Source organism: Spermophilus citellus (genome assembly GCF_964194105.1).
Source record: "Spermophilus citellus genome assembly, chromosome: X".
NCBI lineage: Eukaryota > Metazoa > Chordata > Mammalia > Rodentia > Sciuridae > Spermophilus > Spermophilus citellus.
The window spans coordinates 148,018,514-148,036,881 of NC_138190.1; the positions used below are offsets into that span (position 1 = coordinate 148,018,514).

At 43.6% G+C, this 18,368-nt stretch overlaps 3 protein-coding genes across 6 annotated transcripts in view; 2 read left to right on the forward strand and 1 right to left on the reverse strand.

The window, feature by feature from the left end:
* Nucleotides 1–18,368, reverse strand: part of F8 (coagulation factor VIII) — a 110,344-nt gene that overhangs the window by 40,690 nt on the left and 51,286 nt on the right. For 2 of the 4 annotated variants that reach the window (XM_081278408.1, XM_081278407.1), the window contains 7 exons: nt 17,266–17,478; nt 16,771–16,999; nt 16,399–16,581; nt 15,121–15,237; nt 14,687–14,758; nt 13,728–13,813; nt 12,568–12,723 (listed from right to left, as the gene is read on the reverse strand). In XM_081278408.1, the coding sequence (XP_081134534.1) occupies nt 12,568–12,723; nt 13,728–13,813; nt 14,687–14,758; nt 15,121–15,237; nt 16,399–16,581; nt 16,771–16,999; nt 17,266–17,478 (1,056 nt within the window). Of the gene's footprint in view, nt 1–12,567; nt 12,724–13,727; nt 13,814–14,686; nt 14,759–15,120; nt 15,238–16,398; nt 16,582–16,770; nt 17,000–17,265; nt 17,479–18,368 lie in introns of those variants that run through there. The other 2 variants (XR_014020144.1, XM_081278409.1) reach the window with 2 other exon arrangements.
* On the forward strand, nt 2,495–4,311 carry H2AB1 (H2A.B variant histone 1). The gene has a single exon (XM_081277497.1). It carries the CDS (start codon nt 3,663–3,665, stop codon nt 4,176–4,178), a length of 516 nt encoding a protein of 171 aa, XP_081133623.1. The 5' UTR covers nt 2,495–3,662; the 3' UTR covers nt 4,179–4,311.
* F8A1 (coagulation factor VIII associated 1) lies at nt 4,864–7,051 on the forward strand. Its single transcript, XM_081278415.1, has one exon. It carries the CDS (start codon nt 5,721–5,723, stop codon nt 6,870–6,872), a length of 1,152 nt encoding a protein of 383 aa, XP_081134541.1. The 5' UTR covers nt 4,864–5,720; the 3' UTR covers nt 6,873–7,051.

Here is an 18,368-nt window from a genome sequence, read left to right on the forward strand (position 1 = left end):
CCAACATAAGATACACACATTTGCCTGTAACTGCTTCTCTGGGTGTTCATTTTTCTTGCAAGGGCTCCCATGTCAATATAAAACTTAGTAAATCCCATTTGTTGATTCTTATTAACTGTTGTAATATGGGTGTCCTATTAAGGAATTTGGAGCCAGACCCCACAATATGTAGATCGGAGCCAACTTTTTTCTTCTATCAGATGCAGAGTCTCTGATTTGATATCAAGCTCCTTGATCCACTTTGAGTTAACTTTTGTGCATGGCGAGAGGAGGGGATTCAGTTTCATTTTGTTGCATATGGATTTCCAGTTTTCCCAGCACCATTTGTTGAAGATGCTATCCTTCCTCCATTGCATGCTTTTAGCTCCTTTATCAAATATAAGAAAGTTGTAGTTTTGTGGATTGGCCTCTGTGTCCTCTATTCTGTACCATTGGTCCACCCGCCTGTTTTGGTACCAGTACCATGCTGTTTTTGTTACTATTGCTCTGTAGTATAGTTTGAAGTCTGGTATCGCTATGCCACCTGATTCACACTTCCTGCTTAGAGTTGCTTTTGATATTCTGGGTCTTTTATTTTTCCATATGAATTTCATGATTGCTTTATCTATTTCTACAAGAAATTCCATTGGGATTTTGATTGGCATTGCATTAAACCTATAGAGAACTTTTGGTAATATTGCCATTTTGATGATGTTAGTTCTGCCTATCCATGAACAGGGAATATTTTTCAATCTTCTAAGATCTTCTTCTGTTTCTCTCTTTAGGGTTCTGTAGTTTTCATTGTATAGGTCTTTCACCTCTTTTTTTAGGTTGATTCCCAAGTATTTTTTTTTTTTTTTGAGGATATTGTGAATGGGGTGTTTTTCCTCATTTTCATTTCAGAAGTTTTGTCGCTAATATACAGAAATGCCTTTGACTTATGCGTGTTGATTTTATATCCTGCCACTTTGCTGAATTCATTTATTAGTTCTAGTAGTTTCTTTGTAGACCCTTTTGGATCTTCTAGGTATAGAATCATCTCATCCGCAAATACTGGTAATTTAAGTTCTTCTTTTCCTATTTTTATGCCTTTAATTTCTTTCGTCTGTCTAATTGCTCTGGCCAGTGTTTCGAGAACTATATTGAATAGAAGTGGTGATAGAGGCATCCCTGTCTTGTTCCAGATTTTAGAGGGAATGCCTTCAATTTTTCTCCACTCAGAATGATGCTAGCCTGAGGCTTTGCATAGATAGCTTTTACAATGTTGAGGTAAGTTCCTGTTATCCCTAGTTTTTCTAATGTTTTGAACATAAAGGGATGCTGTACTTTGTCGAATGCTTTTTCTGCGTCTATCCAGATGATCATATTGTTCTTATCTTTAATAACAAGAATCAACAAATGGGACTTAAACTAAAAAGTTTTTTCTCAGCAAAAGAAACAATAAGAGAGGTAAATAGGGAGCCTACATCCTGGGAACAAATGTTTACTCCTCACACTTCAGATAGAGCCCTAATACCCAGAGTATACAAAGAACTCAAAAAATTAAACAACAAGATAACAAATAACCCAATCAACAAATGGGCCAAGGACCTGAACAGACACTTCTCAGAAGAGGACATACAATCAATCAACAAGTACATGAAAAAATGCTCACCATCTCTAGCAGTCAGAGAAATGCAAATCAAAACCACCCTAAGATACCATCTCACTCCAGTAAGATTGGCAGCCATTATGAAGTCAAACAACAACAAGTGCTGGAGAGGATGTGGAGAAAAGGGTACACTTGTACATTACTGGTGGGGCTGCAAATTGGTGCGGCCAATTTGGAAAGCAGTATGGAGATTCCTTGGAAAGCTGGGAATGGAACCACCATTTGACCCAGCTATTTCCGTTTCTTGTACTATTCCCTAAAGACCTTAAAAGAGCATACTATAGGGATACTGCTACAACGATGTTCATAGCAGCACAATTCACAATAGCTAGACTGTGGACCCAACCTAGATGCCCTTCAATAGATGAATGGATAAAAAATTGTGGCATTTATACACAATGGAGTATTACTCTGCACTAAAAAATGACAAAATCATGGAATTTGCAGGGAAATGGATGGCACTAGAGGAGATTATGCTAAGTGAAGCTAGCTAATCCCTAAAAAACAAATGCCAAATGTCATCTTTGATATAAGGAGAGCAACTAAGAACAGAATAGGGAGGAAGAGCATGAGAAGAAGATCACCAATAAACAGGGACGAGAGGGGGGAGGGAAAGAGAGAGAGAAGGGAAATTGCATGGAAATGGAAGGAGACCCTCATGGTTATACAAAATTACATACAAGAGGAAGTGAGGGGAAAGGGGAAAAAAACAAGAGAGAGAAATGAAGTACAGTAGATGGGGTAGAGAGAGAAGAGGGGAGGGGAGGGGAGGGGAGGGGAGGGGGGACAGTAGAGGATAGAAGGGCAGCAGAATAGAACAGACACTAGTATGGCAATATGTAAAACAGTGGATGTGTAACCGATGTGAATCTGCAATATGTATACAGGGTAAAAATGGGAGTTCATAATCTGCTTGAATCAAATTATGAAATATGATATGTCAAGAGATTTGTAATGTTTTGGACAACTAATAATAAAAAAAATAAAAAAAAATTTAAAAAAAAACTAAGTAAATAAAATTTGTGTGGTCTTGCCCTGTTAGAATGTATTAAGTCCTGGTTGGATACCCTAACAAGGTAGGGAGAAATTTTTCCTCTTCCATAGTCAAAGTCACCCAGCTATCCATCAACTGATGAGTGGATACACAAAATGTGGTGTATGCATACAATGGAGTATTATTCAGGTGTGAAAAGGTACAAAGTGCTGATTCGTGCTGCAACGTGGATGAACCCTCATGCTAAGCGAATGCAGTCAGACACGAAAGGTCACACATTTAACTCTGATTGCACGTATAGTTTCCGTCCAGCATAGGCAATTCTCTATGGTAAGAAAGCACGTTAGTGGCTGCCAGGGGCCCTCAGGAGCAATGTGTGTGTGTGTGTGTGTGCGCGCGCACGCGCGCGCAGGTGTGCACACGCAAGAGCAAGGGGGGGTGGGGGGAGGGGAAGACAGCTTAAGGGGTACCGGGTGTTTCTGGGGGGCGGTGTAAGTTTCTTGGAAGTAGATGGTCCTGGCGGTGGTACAGCACTGTGATGGGACATACTTGACGCCTCTGACTCGCACCCCCCAGTCCTCCTCTTCTTCCCTAGACTGCTCCCCTCCAGCAGAAAGTGAGAGCTCCTGTGCCAAGATGGGAGGGCCCTGGCCAGTGAGGAGGCTAGGAGGCCAGGAGGCCTGGAGGCCATCTGGCCGCCCCGTCTAGGCCTAGGCCCAGGCCCAGGCCCAGGCCCAGGCCCACACACTGCGGACCAGCCGGGGAGTGCTGACATCACCAGAGCGCGTCATCGCCGACCAATGAGGGGGCAGCCGAGGGTCGCTAGGATACGGGGCCCTGGAGCACTGGACCCAGACTACCTGCCGCACCCACTGAGCACCCACCGTTGGCGTCCTAACCGGCATCACATCGAGCCAGGCAAAGCCCAGTCCAGCTGAGCTGAGCAGAGGGAGCCCAGTCCAGCCGAGTCAAGCTGAGCAGAGCAGAGCTGAGCAGAGCTGAGCAGAGGGAGCCCAGTCCACCTGAGCTGAGCCCAGCATGCCAAGGCAGAGGAGCCGTGGAGGAGGAGGAGGAGGAGGAGGAGGAGGAGGAGGAGGAGGAGGAGGAGTAACAGGAGGAGGAGGAGCAGGAGCAGCAGCAACAGGAGGAGGAGGAGGAGGAGGAGCAGCAGCAACAGCAGGAGGAGGAGGAGCAGGAGCAGCAGCAACAGGAGGAGGAGGAGGAGGGTCGTCGTCGGGGTCATCCCGTCCCCGGAGGCAGGCCCGCTCCCGCACCGCCCGAGCCGAGCTGACCTTCTCCGTGAGCCAGGTGGAGCGCCGTCTGCGGGAGGGCCGCTATGCCCAGCGCCTGAGTTGGTCTGCGTCCGTGTTCCTTGCCGCCACCCTCGAGTGCCTGACGGCCAAGGTGCTGGAGCTGGCGGGCAACGAGGCCCACCACAGCGCCAGGAGGCGCATCACCCCAGAGCTCCTGGACATGGCCGTCCACAACAATGCACTGCTCAGCGGTCTCTTCGGGACTACGACCATCTCCCAGGTCGCCCAGCCCCAGCGCTAGCTGCTGTTGCTGGCTCGGGGGGCCCTCACCCAAACACCGGCCCACCTGTCCACCAGGCCCCAGGCCCCCTCGCTCTCGGGCCAGCCTTGCCCGGCCGGGCTTGTGCCTTCAGCCAGCCCTTTCATTAAAGCGTTTCAAGAAACCCTCCGCCTGCCTCAGTCACTTTGTGTTTGGGGGGGGGGGGGTCTCCAGGCCTCTGGAGTTGGGGAGACAGCCAGGCCAGGCGCTGGGAGTGCTGCGGGGTGGGCTTCAGGCCTGTGGTGTTAGGTACCTGGGATGGCAGGAGGAGTAAAGGGAGGAAGAGGAGAGAGAGGGGGAGGGAGGAAGGGGGGGGAGAGAGAGAGAGAGAGAGAGAGAGAGAGAGAAAGAAGAAGAAGAAGGAGGAGGAGGAGGAGGAGGAGGAACAGGCGGCAGCAGCGGAGGCCTTCTTCCTGGGGGTGGGAGGGGCAGTGCAGGGGGTGACCCTGGGTGGCAAGGGCAGGCCAGCGTGGGCATTGTGGGGTGGGCGTCGAGGTACAGAAGATGCTTCCCCATGGCCCTGAATGACTCAGGGCCTGCCTGCTTGCCTGCCTGCCTGCCTGACTGCCTGACTGCCTGCCTGCCCACCCACCCAAGTCGCCAGAAAGGGGGTGGCCACGACACTAGGGCCGTGGGTCGTGACAGGACCCATGTCTGAAGGCGACCGGCCGCAGTGGGGTGGACAGGTGGCCACAGTGGCGGGGCTGGGCGCCCACGGGGCAAGGAGCTTCGACGGCAAGATGGAGACGTGAGGGGGGAGCATCCAGGGAGGAAAAAAAACAAACAGGGAACTCGGGTCAAGCAGGGTCATGGATTGAGCTTTGGTCACGTTCAGATGGAGAAGCTGCTAGGCGCCCTTAGCAACCGAGGGCCACTAGCTGCAACCTAGCAACAGCTGGCGCCTGCAGAGGCCCCACAAGCCCAGGGACCCCGCCTTGGTGCAGAGGCCCTCGTCTGGACCGCCCCATAATCCGTCATTGGTGTAAGTACATCGCGGGCAGCCGGCCGGCCCCGCCCCGCCCCGCCGCCACTATTTGCATATGCCCGGACCGGGGACTCGGCATTTGCCTGGGGGGGGGGCTACGGGAGGACAGGCCCCGCCCCCTCGCCCTCGATTTGCGGGAGCAGCTCCCCGGATGGCCAGGCCACGCCTGCCCGGGACCCTCGATTTGCGTAGGAACCCGGCGCCAGGCCAAGCCCCGCCTCCTGACCCGCGCTTCGCAAAGGCAGCTGGCTTCACGCCTCTCCCGGTCGCGTCGGTTACTGAAACCAGCCCCGGACCCGCCCGCGTCCCTGATTGGCATACGCGCCTCCCAGCCAGGCCCTGCCTCTCACCTTTGCACATCACCAGGGCGACGGGGGACTGCGGGGGCGCCGCAGCCAGACGTGTGCTTCGAGGCGCGCGGTCGCGGTAGGCCGCTGCAGGCCGCTGCAGCGTGACGCACGGCACGTCGCGGCCCGCCGGCGGCGTGGCCGGGACCTTTGCCCACGTAGGCGTGTCCGCAAGTTCCCGGGCCTGGCAACATGGCGGCTTCCACGTCCGGCCTCGGCGGTGGCGTCGTCCCTGGTCCCGAAGCCGGGGACTTCCTGGCCCGGTACCGGCTGGTGTCGAACAAGCTGAAGAAGCGGTTCCTGCGGAAGCCGAACGTTGCGGAAGCCGGCGAGCAGTTCGGTCAGTTGGGCCGCGAACTGCGCGCCCAGGAGTGCTTGCCTTACGCAGCCTGGTGCCAGCTGGCAGTGGCGCGGTGCCAGCAGGCGCTCTTCCATGGGCCTGGGGAGGCGCTGGCCCTCACGGAGGCCGCACGCCTCTTTCTGCGGCAGGAGTGCGACGCTCGTCAGCGCCTGGTCTGCCCCGCCGCCTATGGCGAGCCGCTGCAGGCGGCTGCCAGCGCCTTGGGCGCCGCTGTGCGCCTGCACCTGGAGCTGGGGCAGCCGGCCGCCGCCGCCGCCCTGTGTCTGGAGCTGGCCGCCGCCTTGCGCGACTTGGGCCAGCCCGCCGCCGCCGCCGGCCACTTCCAGCGCGCCGCCCAGCTGCAGCTGCCCCTTCTGCCCTTGGCCGCTCTGCAGGCGCTGGGCGACGCCGCCTCCTGCCAGCTCCTGGCGCGCGACTACAATGGCGCCCTGGCGGTGTTCACGCGCATGCAGCTCCTAGCGCAGGAGCATGGCAGCCATCCCGTGCAGCAGCTCCAGCCTCCACCACCGCAGACCCTGCTGGCCCCGGCGCAGTCTCAGCCCCAGCCGCCGGGGCCCCAACCCGGACCTGGCGCGACCCCCTTGGTGCCCGCCGCACCGCTCCCCCCAAACCCTGGCTCTGCCTTGCCCTCTCCTGTCGCCCTGGGCGCCTTCTCGGAGGTGCTGGTGCGCTGCGAGGTGTCCCGTGTGCTGCTGCTGCTGCTCCTACAGCCACCTCCGGCCAAGCTTCTGCCCGAGCACGCCCAGACTCTGGAGAAGTACTCCTGGGAAGCTTTTGACAGCCACGGGCAGGAGAGCAGCGGCCAGCTTCCTGAGGAGCTCTTTCTGCTGCTGCAATCCTTGGTCATGGCTACCCACGAAAAGGACATAGAAGCCGTCAAGTCACTGCAGGTGGAGATGTGGCCTCTGTTGACTGCTGAGCAGAACCACCTCCTTCACCTCGTTCTGCAAGAAACCATCTTCCCCTCAGGACAGGGGGTCTGATAATCGCTTTAACCAAAGACCTTTTTGCCTGGTAGTCAACCTCATTCATCCACCTTTGCATTTAGGGGGAAATAAAAGGCTTTGATCCAGGTTCTGCATCTCCTGTTACTCATTGTAACCATGGGAATTTAGCTGACTGAAGTTACCTCCCAAATGTGCTTTTCTACCATCGAGGAGAAGAAATAAAATGGAATATTATAGAATCACAGTGAAGGACATTTTATCTCTTCCAAAAAACTGCAACATTAAAAATGAGAATCCTTTTAATCTTTCTCTTTCACCCCCATCTTTCTTTCCTAGTGAGCACTTGGAAACAACATTGGGTTTGCACAACTCTGAATAAGCTGTATGACTTTATGGTTCATTTCTTAGTCTGTTTCTGTGTGTGTTGGTGATCACTAATTTTTTCCTGTGTTTCATCTCACATGTTCATGGGAGTCATTTTATGCCTTAGAACCTTGTTGCTGTAGCCCCAAATCCATGATAAAACTGAATACTCCTGCCTTGTGATTAAGATTTGCCTTATCTGTAGTAGACAACTTCACCAATGTGTCAGGAGGCAAAAAGCAGGACTAGATTCTTTGATTCCCAGGATTTATTCATTCATTTCAAATATATACTTTTCCTGGTGTGGGGACCATGCTGGGTAACAAATGAATCAATCTATAGCAGAGGCCATTTGTCATATTATTACTGAGAAAATACCTAAATAAACCTTCCAGCTTCCCTTGCTCTTTAATGACTTTAAAATCACTAATTTCAGAGGTCACATGACTGGGTAATACATTTACTCCCCAGCTGGCTTTGCTGGAGATGACACCTGAGTGTGCTATAAGGATAATTGTTACTTAAGTTACTATTCAAGGGCCTGAAGGCTGCTTTTGCTGAAAACACTGACTCTTCATTTGAGCCTGCAAATGTCCCATGCATGACTGGAATGAGATGAACATACTTAGCATCTCTATCTTCACTTTGTGACTGTCTCCTTTGTTGCATCAGTTTTTGAGTGAGATTCTTCTCAACACCACATGTCTAAAACTGTAATATAGCGTTAACGTGACCTAGACTTACAGTTTCCCTTTTAAAGCTAACAACACGAGCTGCCACGACCAGAAACAGACCATGAAAGATATGAAAACAAATATTCCTGGAAGATCTCAGCTTATTCCCAGAACAGACATGAATATTCCTGTACTTTATAAGACTTTCCCTCTCTTCATTATTCCTATCATATATCCATAACCCCTCAACACCTTGGAGTGAGAAGCTTATTTATGAACAAACTACTTCCTCCATTCTTTGACCATTGAAAAAATAACTTCTTTCTCTGTGGCACTCAGCTCTCACACATTGTTTTTTTTTTTTTTTTTTTTTTTTTTTTCCTGTGAGACTAACTTCCAAACCTGGGTTCAGTAACAATATGGTTGTTACTCAGATTATTGCAATGAAAATGTGTGCAGCTCATCAGTTCATCATTGTTTCTTTGCTGATTCTTTGTTTTGCAAACCTTTAAATATATTATAAGCCATTCATTTTAATTTTGTTACCTACTTGCCTTGGAAGTCAAGGTTCTAGTATACTTCCAACAGGTGCATATAATCTAACATTGCAACTTTTATTTAACTCAAGTTTGTGAACTCTGAGCACAACTCTTTTTAATTGTGGAATCATATATATGCAAGGCAAGTCCTTGTTCCCCCCAAAGCATGATGACATTCCACTATGCACATGAAATTAGTATGTACAAAAATGCATGTTAATAAAAAGTAAACCTCAAGTTTCCAAGGCTTATTGATCCAAAAGTTCCATACAAACCAGCTTAATAGATATCTCATTTGTAGTTATTTTTAATTTTTTAAAACTCTGAAATATAACTGAAAATTAAACTTTGAAAGCATGCATCCTTATACTGAAGTTATATACAATACTCATCTTTTGGAGTGATATTTACGGACATAGCTTAGTGTTAGATTTGTGTGTGTGTGTGTGTGTGTACTTTCTTGGGGGAGAATTATAGAGGGTTGCCATCTTGAAATGGGTGGGATTCTTGGGGTATTCTGGGCATCCATTTCTACTGCAAATGTGTGAAAGTAATGGGAAGTACAGTAGAGGTCCATGTGAGATAGAATCAGTCAAACATTACTCTCTTGGTTGCCAGAAAGAGTAGTGCATACTCCTCAAAGCCTAGTCCAGCTGATTGCAAAGTGGCTATTTTTTGGTATGCTTCCCTCAACCCTACCTGTGGGCCTGAGTGACTGACAAAAATATTTAGGGGTTATGGAGCAAAAGTGGTGAAGGTTTTTGTATTGGGGCACAAGAAAAGCGTATTTAGTCCTATTTAGGCCCTTGGTGACGTGGAGGGAGAATCAGAGGGTCAGAAATTGGGTATATAATCATAATTCAAAATATTGTAAACTACAATAAAAATGAAGCAGTGATACTTAAAGAGGATAGAGGTTCCCTTTACCCCATTATTAGAAATATTGCTTGTGAATCAATATTTGATGTGGGACTGGTATAAAGATACAAAGACATTGATGATAACTAGGATGGAGGAAGGTAAACCGGACTGAAACTGGGCAAATTCGTGATTGAAGGGTTCTGGTACCTGAGGATTAATGTTAACTGTCTAGACATCTTTTCCACCATTACACTAGACAAGCAGTCTTCAAACTTTTTTTCTTTAAATGTCCAGATAGGGATATGTTAGTCTTTACTGACCACAAATGGTCTCTGTGGTTGTTTCTTTGCTGGTTCTTTGTTTTTTGAAAACCTTTAAATATATTATAAGCCATTCTTAATTCACAGTGCATACATAATTAGGCTGCAGGCCAAATCTATAGGCTACAGTTTGCCCATCCCTGTATTAAAACCTAGAACATAAACCAAGTGTGGCAGTGCATGCCTATAATCCCAGTAACTTGGAAGTCTGAGACAGGAGAATTAGAAATTTGAGGCCAGCCTTGGAAACAGAGAGACACTGTATCTATGGGTGTAGATGAGTGGTAGAGCACCCCTGGGAGGGAGGGAGGGAGGGAGGGAGGGAGGGAGAGAAGGAAGGGAGGGAAGGAAAGGAGGGAGGGAGAGAGGGAAGGAAGGAAGGAAGGAAGGAAGCAAGGACTGACTTAGCACACAGCAGTTGTTCAATAACTGTTTAAAAAAATAACTTATGAAAGTACATAATAATTATTTTAACCTTCTCAATGTAAAATAAAGATTGAACATAAATGGACTAGACATTCAACTCCAGATTGTAGGAGTCAAACATAAATAAGATAAACCAAAAGAACATAAAAATGGTTTTCTAAAGTTTTAAACAGAAATTAATTAATTATAAAGCATCGCTTTCAAAACTAGGTTTCATTTTTAAAACCAGGAATTAATTCTTTAAAAGACCAATAAAATAGACAAAAACTTGCTAATCAAGGGGCAAAAGAGAAAAAATAAATAGATGTGTATATACAGATACAGATATATGGCATGGGAAGAGAGATATGGCTATTATACACATCTTACAGGTAACGTAAATGAGAAACCCAATAATCAGAGAAGGAATGGAAAAGATAGTCAAGTATCTACCACCAAAGTAAGCACAAAGTAAGTATCTACCACCTAGTTATCATCAATGTCTTTGTATCTTTATACCAGTCCCACATAAAATACTGATTCACAAGCAATATTTCTAATAATGGGATAAAGGGAACCTCTATCCTCTTTAAGTATAGGTATACCTTATAAATTTACTAAATGCAATTATTACATCAATTAAGCTATTCTAGAGCAATAGTTTCATGGAAAAATGGAGCTTACCAATTTACTTTCAAATTTAATATAATCCTCATTCCAAAACACAAAGAAGTAAAGCCCCTCCAAAAATGGTTAACCAATTTTATTCATAGATAAATTCTAAATAAAATGTTGGCAAATTGGATGCAAATACATTTTAAATGATTACTACCCTATGAAAGAGGTTGTCCTAGTAATGTAGTACAGTGGTGTGTTGGAGCCCTCTTGCACTGGGTCATGAGAGCATAATAAATCCAAACCTTTCCTCAATAACCTCTCCCCACTTTGCCTTTAAGTTGATTGTTAATCACCTGCCAGCACACCACTTAATATAAATATAATTTAGCAACACAAAAGTGAAGAAATGTGGGCTGGGGATATAGCTCAGTTGATAGAGTGCTTGCCTCACATGCACAAGACCCTGGGTTCGATCCTCAGCACCACACACGCACACACACACACACACACACACACACACACACGCACGCACATGCACGCACACAAAAAAAAGAATGTGATTATGTTAAAGATGGTAGAGATGCTGCCATTCAAAATAAAGTAGAGGGGCTAGGATTGTGGCTCAATGGTAGAGCTCTTGTCTAGCATGTGCGAGGCCCTGGGTTGAATCCTCAGCACCACATAAAAATAAATAAACAAAATAAAGGTATTGTGTCCAACTACTTCTAAAAAAATAAATATTTTTTAAAAATAGAAATGGATGGAAACTTTCTAAATATGTTAAGTATTTGAAGCTAACAGTGAAACATGGGATCAATTCACATTAAAGTCGGGGACAAGGCAGGCTCATTTGGGGTGTGTGTGTGTGTGTGTGTGTGTGTGTGTGTCTGTCTGTCTGTCTGTCTGTCTGTCTCATAGAAGCAGGGTGATTGCTAGTTCCTGTTTATCAGGTTCTGTCAGCATAATGTCATCAACATAATGGGCAGGCATGGTATTTATGGGATGTTAAGATATTTGGAGTTCTTCAAGTCTATGTTCTGACGAAGAACAAGGGGGCTGGCATTGCTCTGAGATACGAGTAATAAACAATATTATCATTCCTACCTCATAAATGCAAATATGTTCTGATTTTGCTTCTCAATGGGAATGAAGAAAAAGCTTCTTTCTAGATAAATAGTTCCATATCAGGTGTCTGAGTCTGTGTTAATTTACTTTAAAACAGGTATAATATCTGGAATTGCAATTGTTTTTTGGTATCACCATCTGTTTGAATTTGTGGTCTGCTGCCATGTTCTATTTCTCATTTGGCTTTTGTAATGGCCAAACAGGGGCAATAAGGAAAACAGTTACTCTCTTGTAAAGCAACTATCTCAGTTTGGTCACTGAAAAGCTTTTATGCAAAGGAAGAATTATTGCTTTAGAGACTGGGGAGAGGTTGATTCCTCAGGCAAAGGTGGTTCAGGGGGATTTGGAATTTTGAAATTCTTAGCTTCATCCATGTCTGCCTAAGTGTCCCCATCCCAGGTCTTAGAGTTCCATTCTTTCCCACCAGTGCCCTTACCATAGCATAATGGAACTGGGGATGAGGAGAGTTGAGCATTTGTCACTACAACTCTGTAACTCTTGTCCTTAATCACTAAGTCATATCTGCCTACAACCATAGGACATGGAGAACTACAAAGATCTCTGTTCATAATTCCTCATAATAACTATTGACCAAAGGTAGAGATGGGGATATGGCTCAGTTGGTAGAGTTTTTGCCTCACACATACAAGGCCCTGGGTTCAATCCCCAGCACCATAATAATAACAACAACAACTATTGACTAAAGGTAGAAAATTCTTTTTTAAAGTTAAACTTACAGAATCTAAGACTCTTTGTCCCATATCTGAAATCCATCGGAAGATCTTTAAAGCATTCATTAATTCTCTTGAAAGGACTAAGTACATACCATTAAGGTGCCAGTAGAATTCCCTCGATAAGTCATCCATTTCTTCCCATCAAGACTATACATGATAATAAATTGAGAGATATAGAGGCTGGAGAACTTCTGACGGGCACCCTGGGTCTTGATGCCATGAATAATCATTGGTGCCAACAGATCTACCTATCAATTAAAAAAAAACATTTTATTTAAACCTTTTTTTAAAAGTGTGTAATATCTTCTGAAATTAATTATGGGTTTAGTAAGACTCTACATTGCTACAGATGTGTGTATTGTTATCTTGGATATACAGGTGAAACAGACACAAATTTTGAAAGCTGAACATATTTGTGTGGCTGTGGGATAAATGGTGGGAATGAGTAGAAAAGGTGCTTATTGAGCCCCTCCTTCCTAATAAACCAAATTTCAAATCATTGAATGGTTTCCTCTATATGAACATCCACTCTGCCTGTGGGCAAGGCTTTTTGCCTTTTAGGCCCTCTCAGTAAAATAGATGCCTACCCCAACTTCCCTCGTTTTAGAAAATGAAAAATTAAACATGTCATTTGCATTTGCAGCTCATGTTCTATTTCCATTGAACAGTGCTGCTCTAGAGGAAATAGGAAAGTGAGAAAATCTGAAAACCTAAGTCTTTTAAAAGCAATTGAGAGGCTGGGGTTGTGGCTCAGTGGTAGAGTGTTTGCCTAGCATGTATGAGGCACTGGGTTTTAGTTCTCAGCACCACATATAAATGAATGAATTAAATAAAGGTTCATCAATATCTGAAAAAATATTTTTAAAAAAGCAATTGAGTTAAACTAAACACATTATTTGAAGTATTAATTCTATCTTAGTTCACCAGATTACACTAAATTTAAGTATGTATTTCATACTATCAAGTGGTGTATGATTGATGAAAAAGATCAACTCGGTTTTAGAAAGGTAGCTACGGTGTCCTTGCTTGAAAGGTAGGGGATTGAACCACTTGTTTTGTGTTAAAATGAATAATTTTGGAGGACTGAAGGACATTTACTCGTTTAAAGGCATCTAACAATAGAATACACAGTCTTAGGTGTGACTGGAAATTACTGCAATATAAAGGACATGTATAATGCTTTGAGCTTGCAAGAGGATAATTAATGTAATCAAATATGATATAATTCCCCTCATTCATTAACTTCTCTAACCTTGATCCATGAAAAGGGCTCCTTGGTACTCCAGGCATTGATTGATCCAGAATAATGAAGTCTGGCCAGCTTTGGGGCCCACTGTCCTTTGCCCAGGAAAGGGGAGAGGAGAGAGATTATATTCAACTAGGTTGGTCCTTAGACACGTGAAAACAAGATAGAGAAAGATATAAAAACTTTGAAGCCTAGCAGTATTGATAACTAAGACTTTTGCTTATTATTGTTGTAAACTTCTAAACTTTAATACTTTAATAACTTTGTCGATTGTTAGCACCTGAATTTAGTTGATACTGGAATTTGATACCAAATGATATTGGACAAATTATATTGTTATACTATATGCATGTATGAATATGTAATAACAAATCCCACCATTATATTTATCTGTAATGTACCAATAAAATATGGTAAAATAGAAAAGAAAATAGCCTGGCATGATGACACACACCTATACCTCCAGCAACTCAGAAAGCTGAGACTTAAGGATCATGAGTTTGAGGCCAGCATCAGCAATTTAGCGAGGCCCTCAGCAACTTAATGAGACATTGTCTCAAAATAAAAATTAAAAAGGGCTGGGGATTTGGCTCAGTGATTCAGTGTCCCTGGGTTCAATCCCCAGTAACAACAACAATAAATCCCCCAATATTTAAGAACTCTATAAATTCTATTCAACCATTACTTCTTATACAAAAGTGAAGAGAATGGGCTTAAGGGAATAATACTGAAAGTGGAGAGAATATTTAAGGAGACAGTGTCACTGTCTAGGTGAGAAATGAAAGTGGCCTGAATTAAGATGGTCACAGTGCAAAATGGAGAGGACAAGATGGATTTGAGTTCCATTGATGGAGTATAATTAATAAAAGCATGGAGGTGGATTAGTTATCTGCAACTATCCAACAGAAATTTTAAAAAGATACATTCATTCCCAGGTTCTTGGAGTGAAAAATAATAGTATTTACCATATTGTCCTGAAGCTGTGATCTGAAAATCTCTAATGTGTCCAGAAGCCATTCCCAAGGGAATCTGACACTCTGAAATCAAACAATAATATTCAATTTAAATGTAATAATGGTATGAGCTTGTATTATATTTCTCAACAAAGGCAATAATTCCAAGGAGGAGGAAAGCTATACAAAAGTAGGCTAAGATTGGTGGCAGTAGTGCACACCTGTAATCCCAGCAGCTCAGGAGGCTGAGGCAAGAGGATCTTGAGTTCAAAGCCAGCCTCAGTAACTTAGTGAGGCCCTAAAAACACTCAGCAAGACCCTGTCTCTAAATAAAATAGAAAGAAGGGCTGGGGATGTGGCTCCTGAGTTCAATCCCCAGTACCAAAAAAAAAAATAGGCTAGGTAGGTTAGGTAGGTAGGTAACCTCTGCCCACAGTGCTACTCACGCTTGCTGTACACCAGAAAAAGAGTGCTCATCCCTGCATATAGGTGCTCTCCAATAAGGCATTGTATCCGCCAAATTCCAGGTTTGGATGGTAGCATTTCTACTGTCCCAAAAACACCTTTTCAAAAGCAAAAGGAACAAAAAAAATGAGCACAAATATATTGACTTATATAGAATATCAAAGAATATCTACCAAATTCAGTTCCTCCACTGCTTTCTATGTGATTCCTCTAGTTGGAGCACTTGGTGATTGAATTTTGACCACTTCCCTCCCAGAAAATCAGACAGGGTCACTAGATGCTTTGATCATGGATACAGGAGAAGGCTACTCCTATAATATTAGGACTGGCCTACACTCCCATGGGTTTTCAGAGCAAAAAGCCTGTTTCCTATTGATCTGATATGGGATGTAAGGGAGCCTATTGAAGGGTTGGGAGGGCACAATAAGCACAAAGCAGAGAAACAGAGGACTTAACCATGTTTCTTTTTTCCATTGCAGACTTCTAACTTGATGTAGGCTCAAGCCGGGGGTGGGAAGATTGAAGTTAAATCAACTACAGAATTTTTGTCAATACCCTGAAATGGACATTATAATTTCTGACTTGAACTGTATGTGACATATGAAGTACAGGTTTGTTTGTTATTTAAGAGTTACCAAGCTGGGCGCTGTAGCACACACCTATAATCTCAGTGGCTGGGGAGGCTGAGGCAGGAGGATCACAAGTTCAAAGCCAGCCTCAGCAACTTAGTGAGGCACTAAGCCACTCAGTGAGACCTTGTCTCTAAATAAAATACAAAATAGGGCTGGGGATGTAGCTCAGTGGTCAAGGGCCCCTGAGTTCAATCCCCAATTGAGGAGAAAAGTCACAGGACTTACTGGAATATTTATGAGGAAAGAGGGGAAATTTATCCCCACTATTAAACCTGTTTTAGTGGAAAACCAAAATAGTGTTTCAGTCAACATTGTCATATACACTGGTTACATACTTAAATAAATCACTCCTTGAATAACTAGTGGATTTGAGAAGGAAAATGAAAATATTCCTTGGAAGATGCTGTGACATTAATCATCCATTTATTCTGTTCTAATCCCTTTATAACAATTTTTATATACTTGAAATAATCTTATTCATTTGCTAATTGATTTATCTTTCTGTACATTAAAGTTACTTGACTTGCTACTTGAAAGCAAGGAGCTTGTCTGCTTTGTGCAGTGATTGTATTCATGCAAAGTAAGTACTCAAGTACTGTAAGTAAAAGAACACAAAGAAGGTCATACCTGGATAGAGGTTGTACACTGCCATTTTATACTCCTCTTTTTTCCGTACAGTGAACACATGTCCACTGAAATGAATAGAATGGATGTTTTCATTGCTGCCCATGCTGAGCAGATACCATCGAATCCTTTGATCTTGAGCCATTACTAAACCAGGTAGTGTATCCATCACATACCCATTGATTGCTGGAGAAGAACAGAGAAAGCTGTTAAAATTTATTGTAGAAGTTTCTTTCCCTCCAGTCTACCAAAAATACTGACAGCTGTGTGGATTCCAGTCCTGCATGTATACTTTCAAGTCATGCAATGATCAAGTCTCTGGTTCAAGGCTCATTGGAATAAGTGCATGCTATATTTGGGTGTAGAATATGTTACCATGGAAACGATAATTCTCTTTAAAAGTTGGGTCTTCCATTTGGATATTGCAGGGTGCCCTGCAGTTCCTTTCCATGTTTTCTCGGAAATACCAGCTCTTGGTCTCATCAAAGATAGTGAAAAACAGAGCAAATTCCTGCACTGTCACTTGTCTTCCATGAGCAGGGTTCAGAGTGTTAGTGTGACAAATCAGAAGGGGTCCAATCAAGCCTGAGTGCACATCTCTTTCCTAGGGAGGGAAGACATCAACACTATTAGTGTTAAGCTCTCTCACCTACAAACCAGACTACACTTCTCATCAACTTTCCTGCCATTTTAACCTTTCCTCCATAGAACAGTTCATCTATTTCAGTAGATTCTATGTGAAGTTTCTAAAACACAAAAATTTAAAGATTTTCATTGTGCTTAGGATAAATACCAAAATTTTTAGCACATAAACAAAAAGATCATTTCTTTTAAACCAGAAAATACCCAGCACAATGAAGACCTACTTACCAGATCAACATCAGAGAAATAAGCCCAAGCTTTGCAGTCAAACTCATCTTTAGTGGGTGCCATATGATATTGTACTTTCCAAAAGTAAGTTTTTGTTTCATTCGGCTTGACAAAGTTTTTTCTAGGTTCTGTTCCTTGTCCTTGATCTTCCTTATAAGAAATTAGGCTAGAATAGAAGGAGTAGGGACGAGAGGCCTGGTTTTTGAAAGTTACCTGCAGAGAAAACATGCACATACACACAAAAAAATCAAGATAACAACAATAACAAAACAATGAAAGAGAAAATTATTTTTAAAGCAATTTTTAATACTTACTTTTTAGTTGCAGTTGGACACAATACCTTTATTTTATTTATTTATATGTGGTGCTGAGGATTGAACCCAGGGCCTCGCACATGCTAGGCGAGTGATCTACTACTGAGCCACAACCCCAGCCCCAAGAGAAAATTCTTGAATAGAATGGGAGACAATGTTTGGTTGTTTACAATGTATAAAGCAAAAGACTCATGTCAAGATTATATAGGATACTTCTTGGAATTCATAAGAAAAAAGCAGATTATCCAGTACAAAAATTGGCAAAAAAAACTTGGAGAGAAGCTCCACAAAAGAAGATATCCACATTACTGTTACTTATGAAAATATTCTCAACCTTATTGATCAGGGAAATGCAAAATAAAACCACAATGACACACTACCATGCAACTTAAAGGTAATTTCCAAGTAAAAGGATGTATCTTCATGATACATTCCAGGATTAATGCATATTATCTTTGAAAAAGATTTGTTTTAAAGACTTTTTTCAATTTGAAAAAGTACACATATTATATAGCATGTGGAAAGTAAAATAAAATTCAAGTCAGAAAAAAATGGACCCATAATCCCATAATTTTAGATCCTTGTGCATCCTTACTATAAAAAAATCAACTAGAAACATGGCTGGCTATTTTGAACAGAAAATAAAATGACTTTGGTCTCACATGATGTACCAAAAGAACATCTAGTTTATGGGAATTATTGATGGATTAAAAAGAAAAATGCAAATAATTAAGGTATAAAAGAAAGTATAAGTGATTCTTTTAAGTATCTGGGTAGGAAGGGACTTTT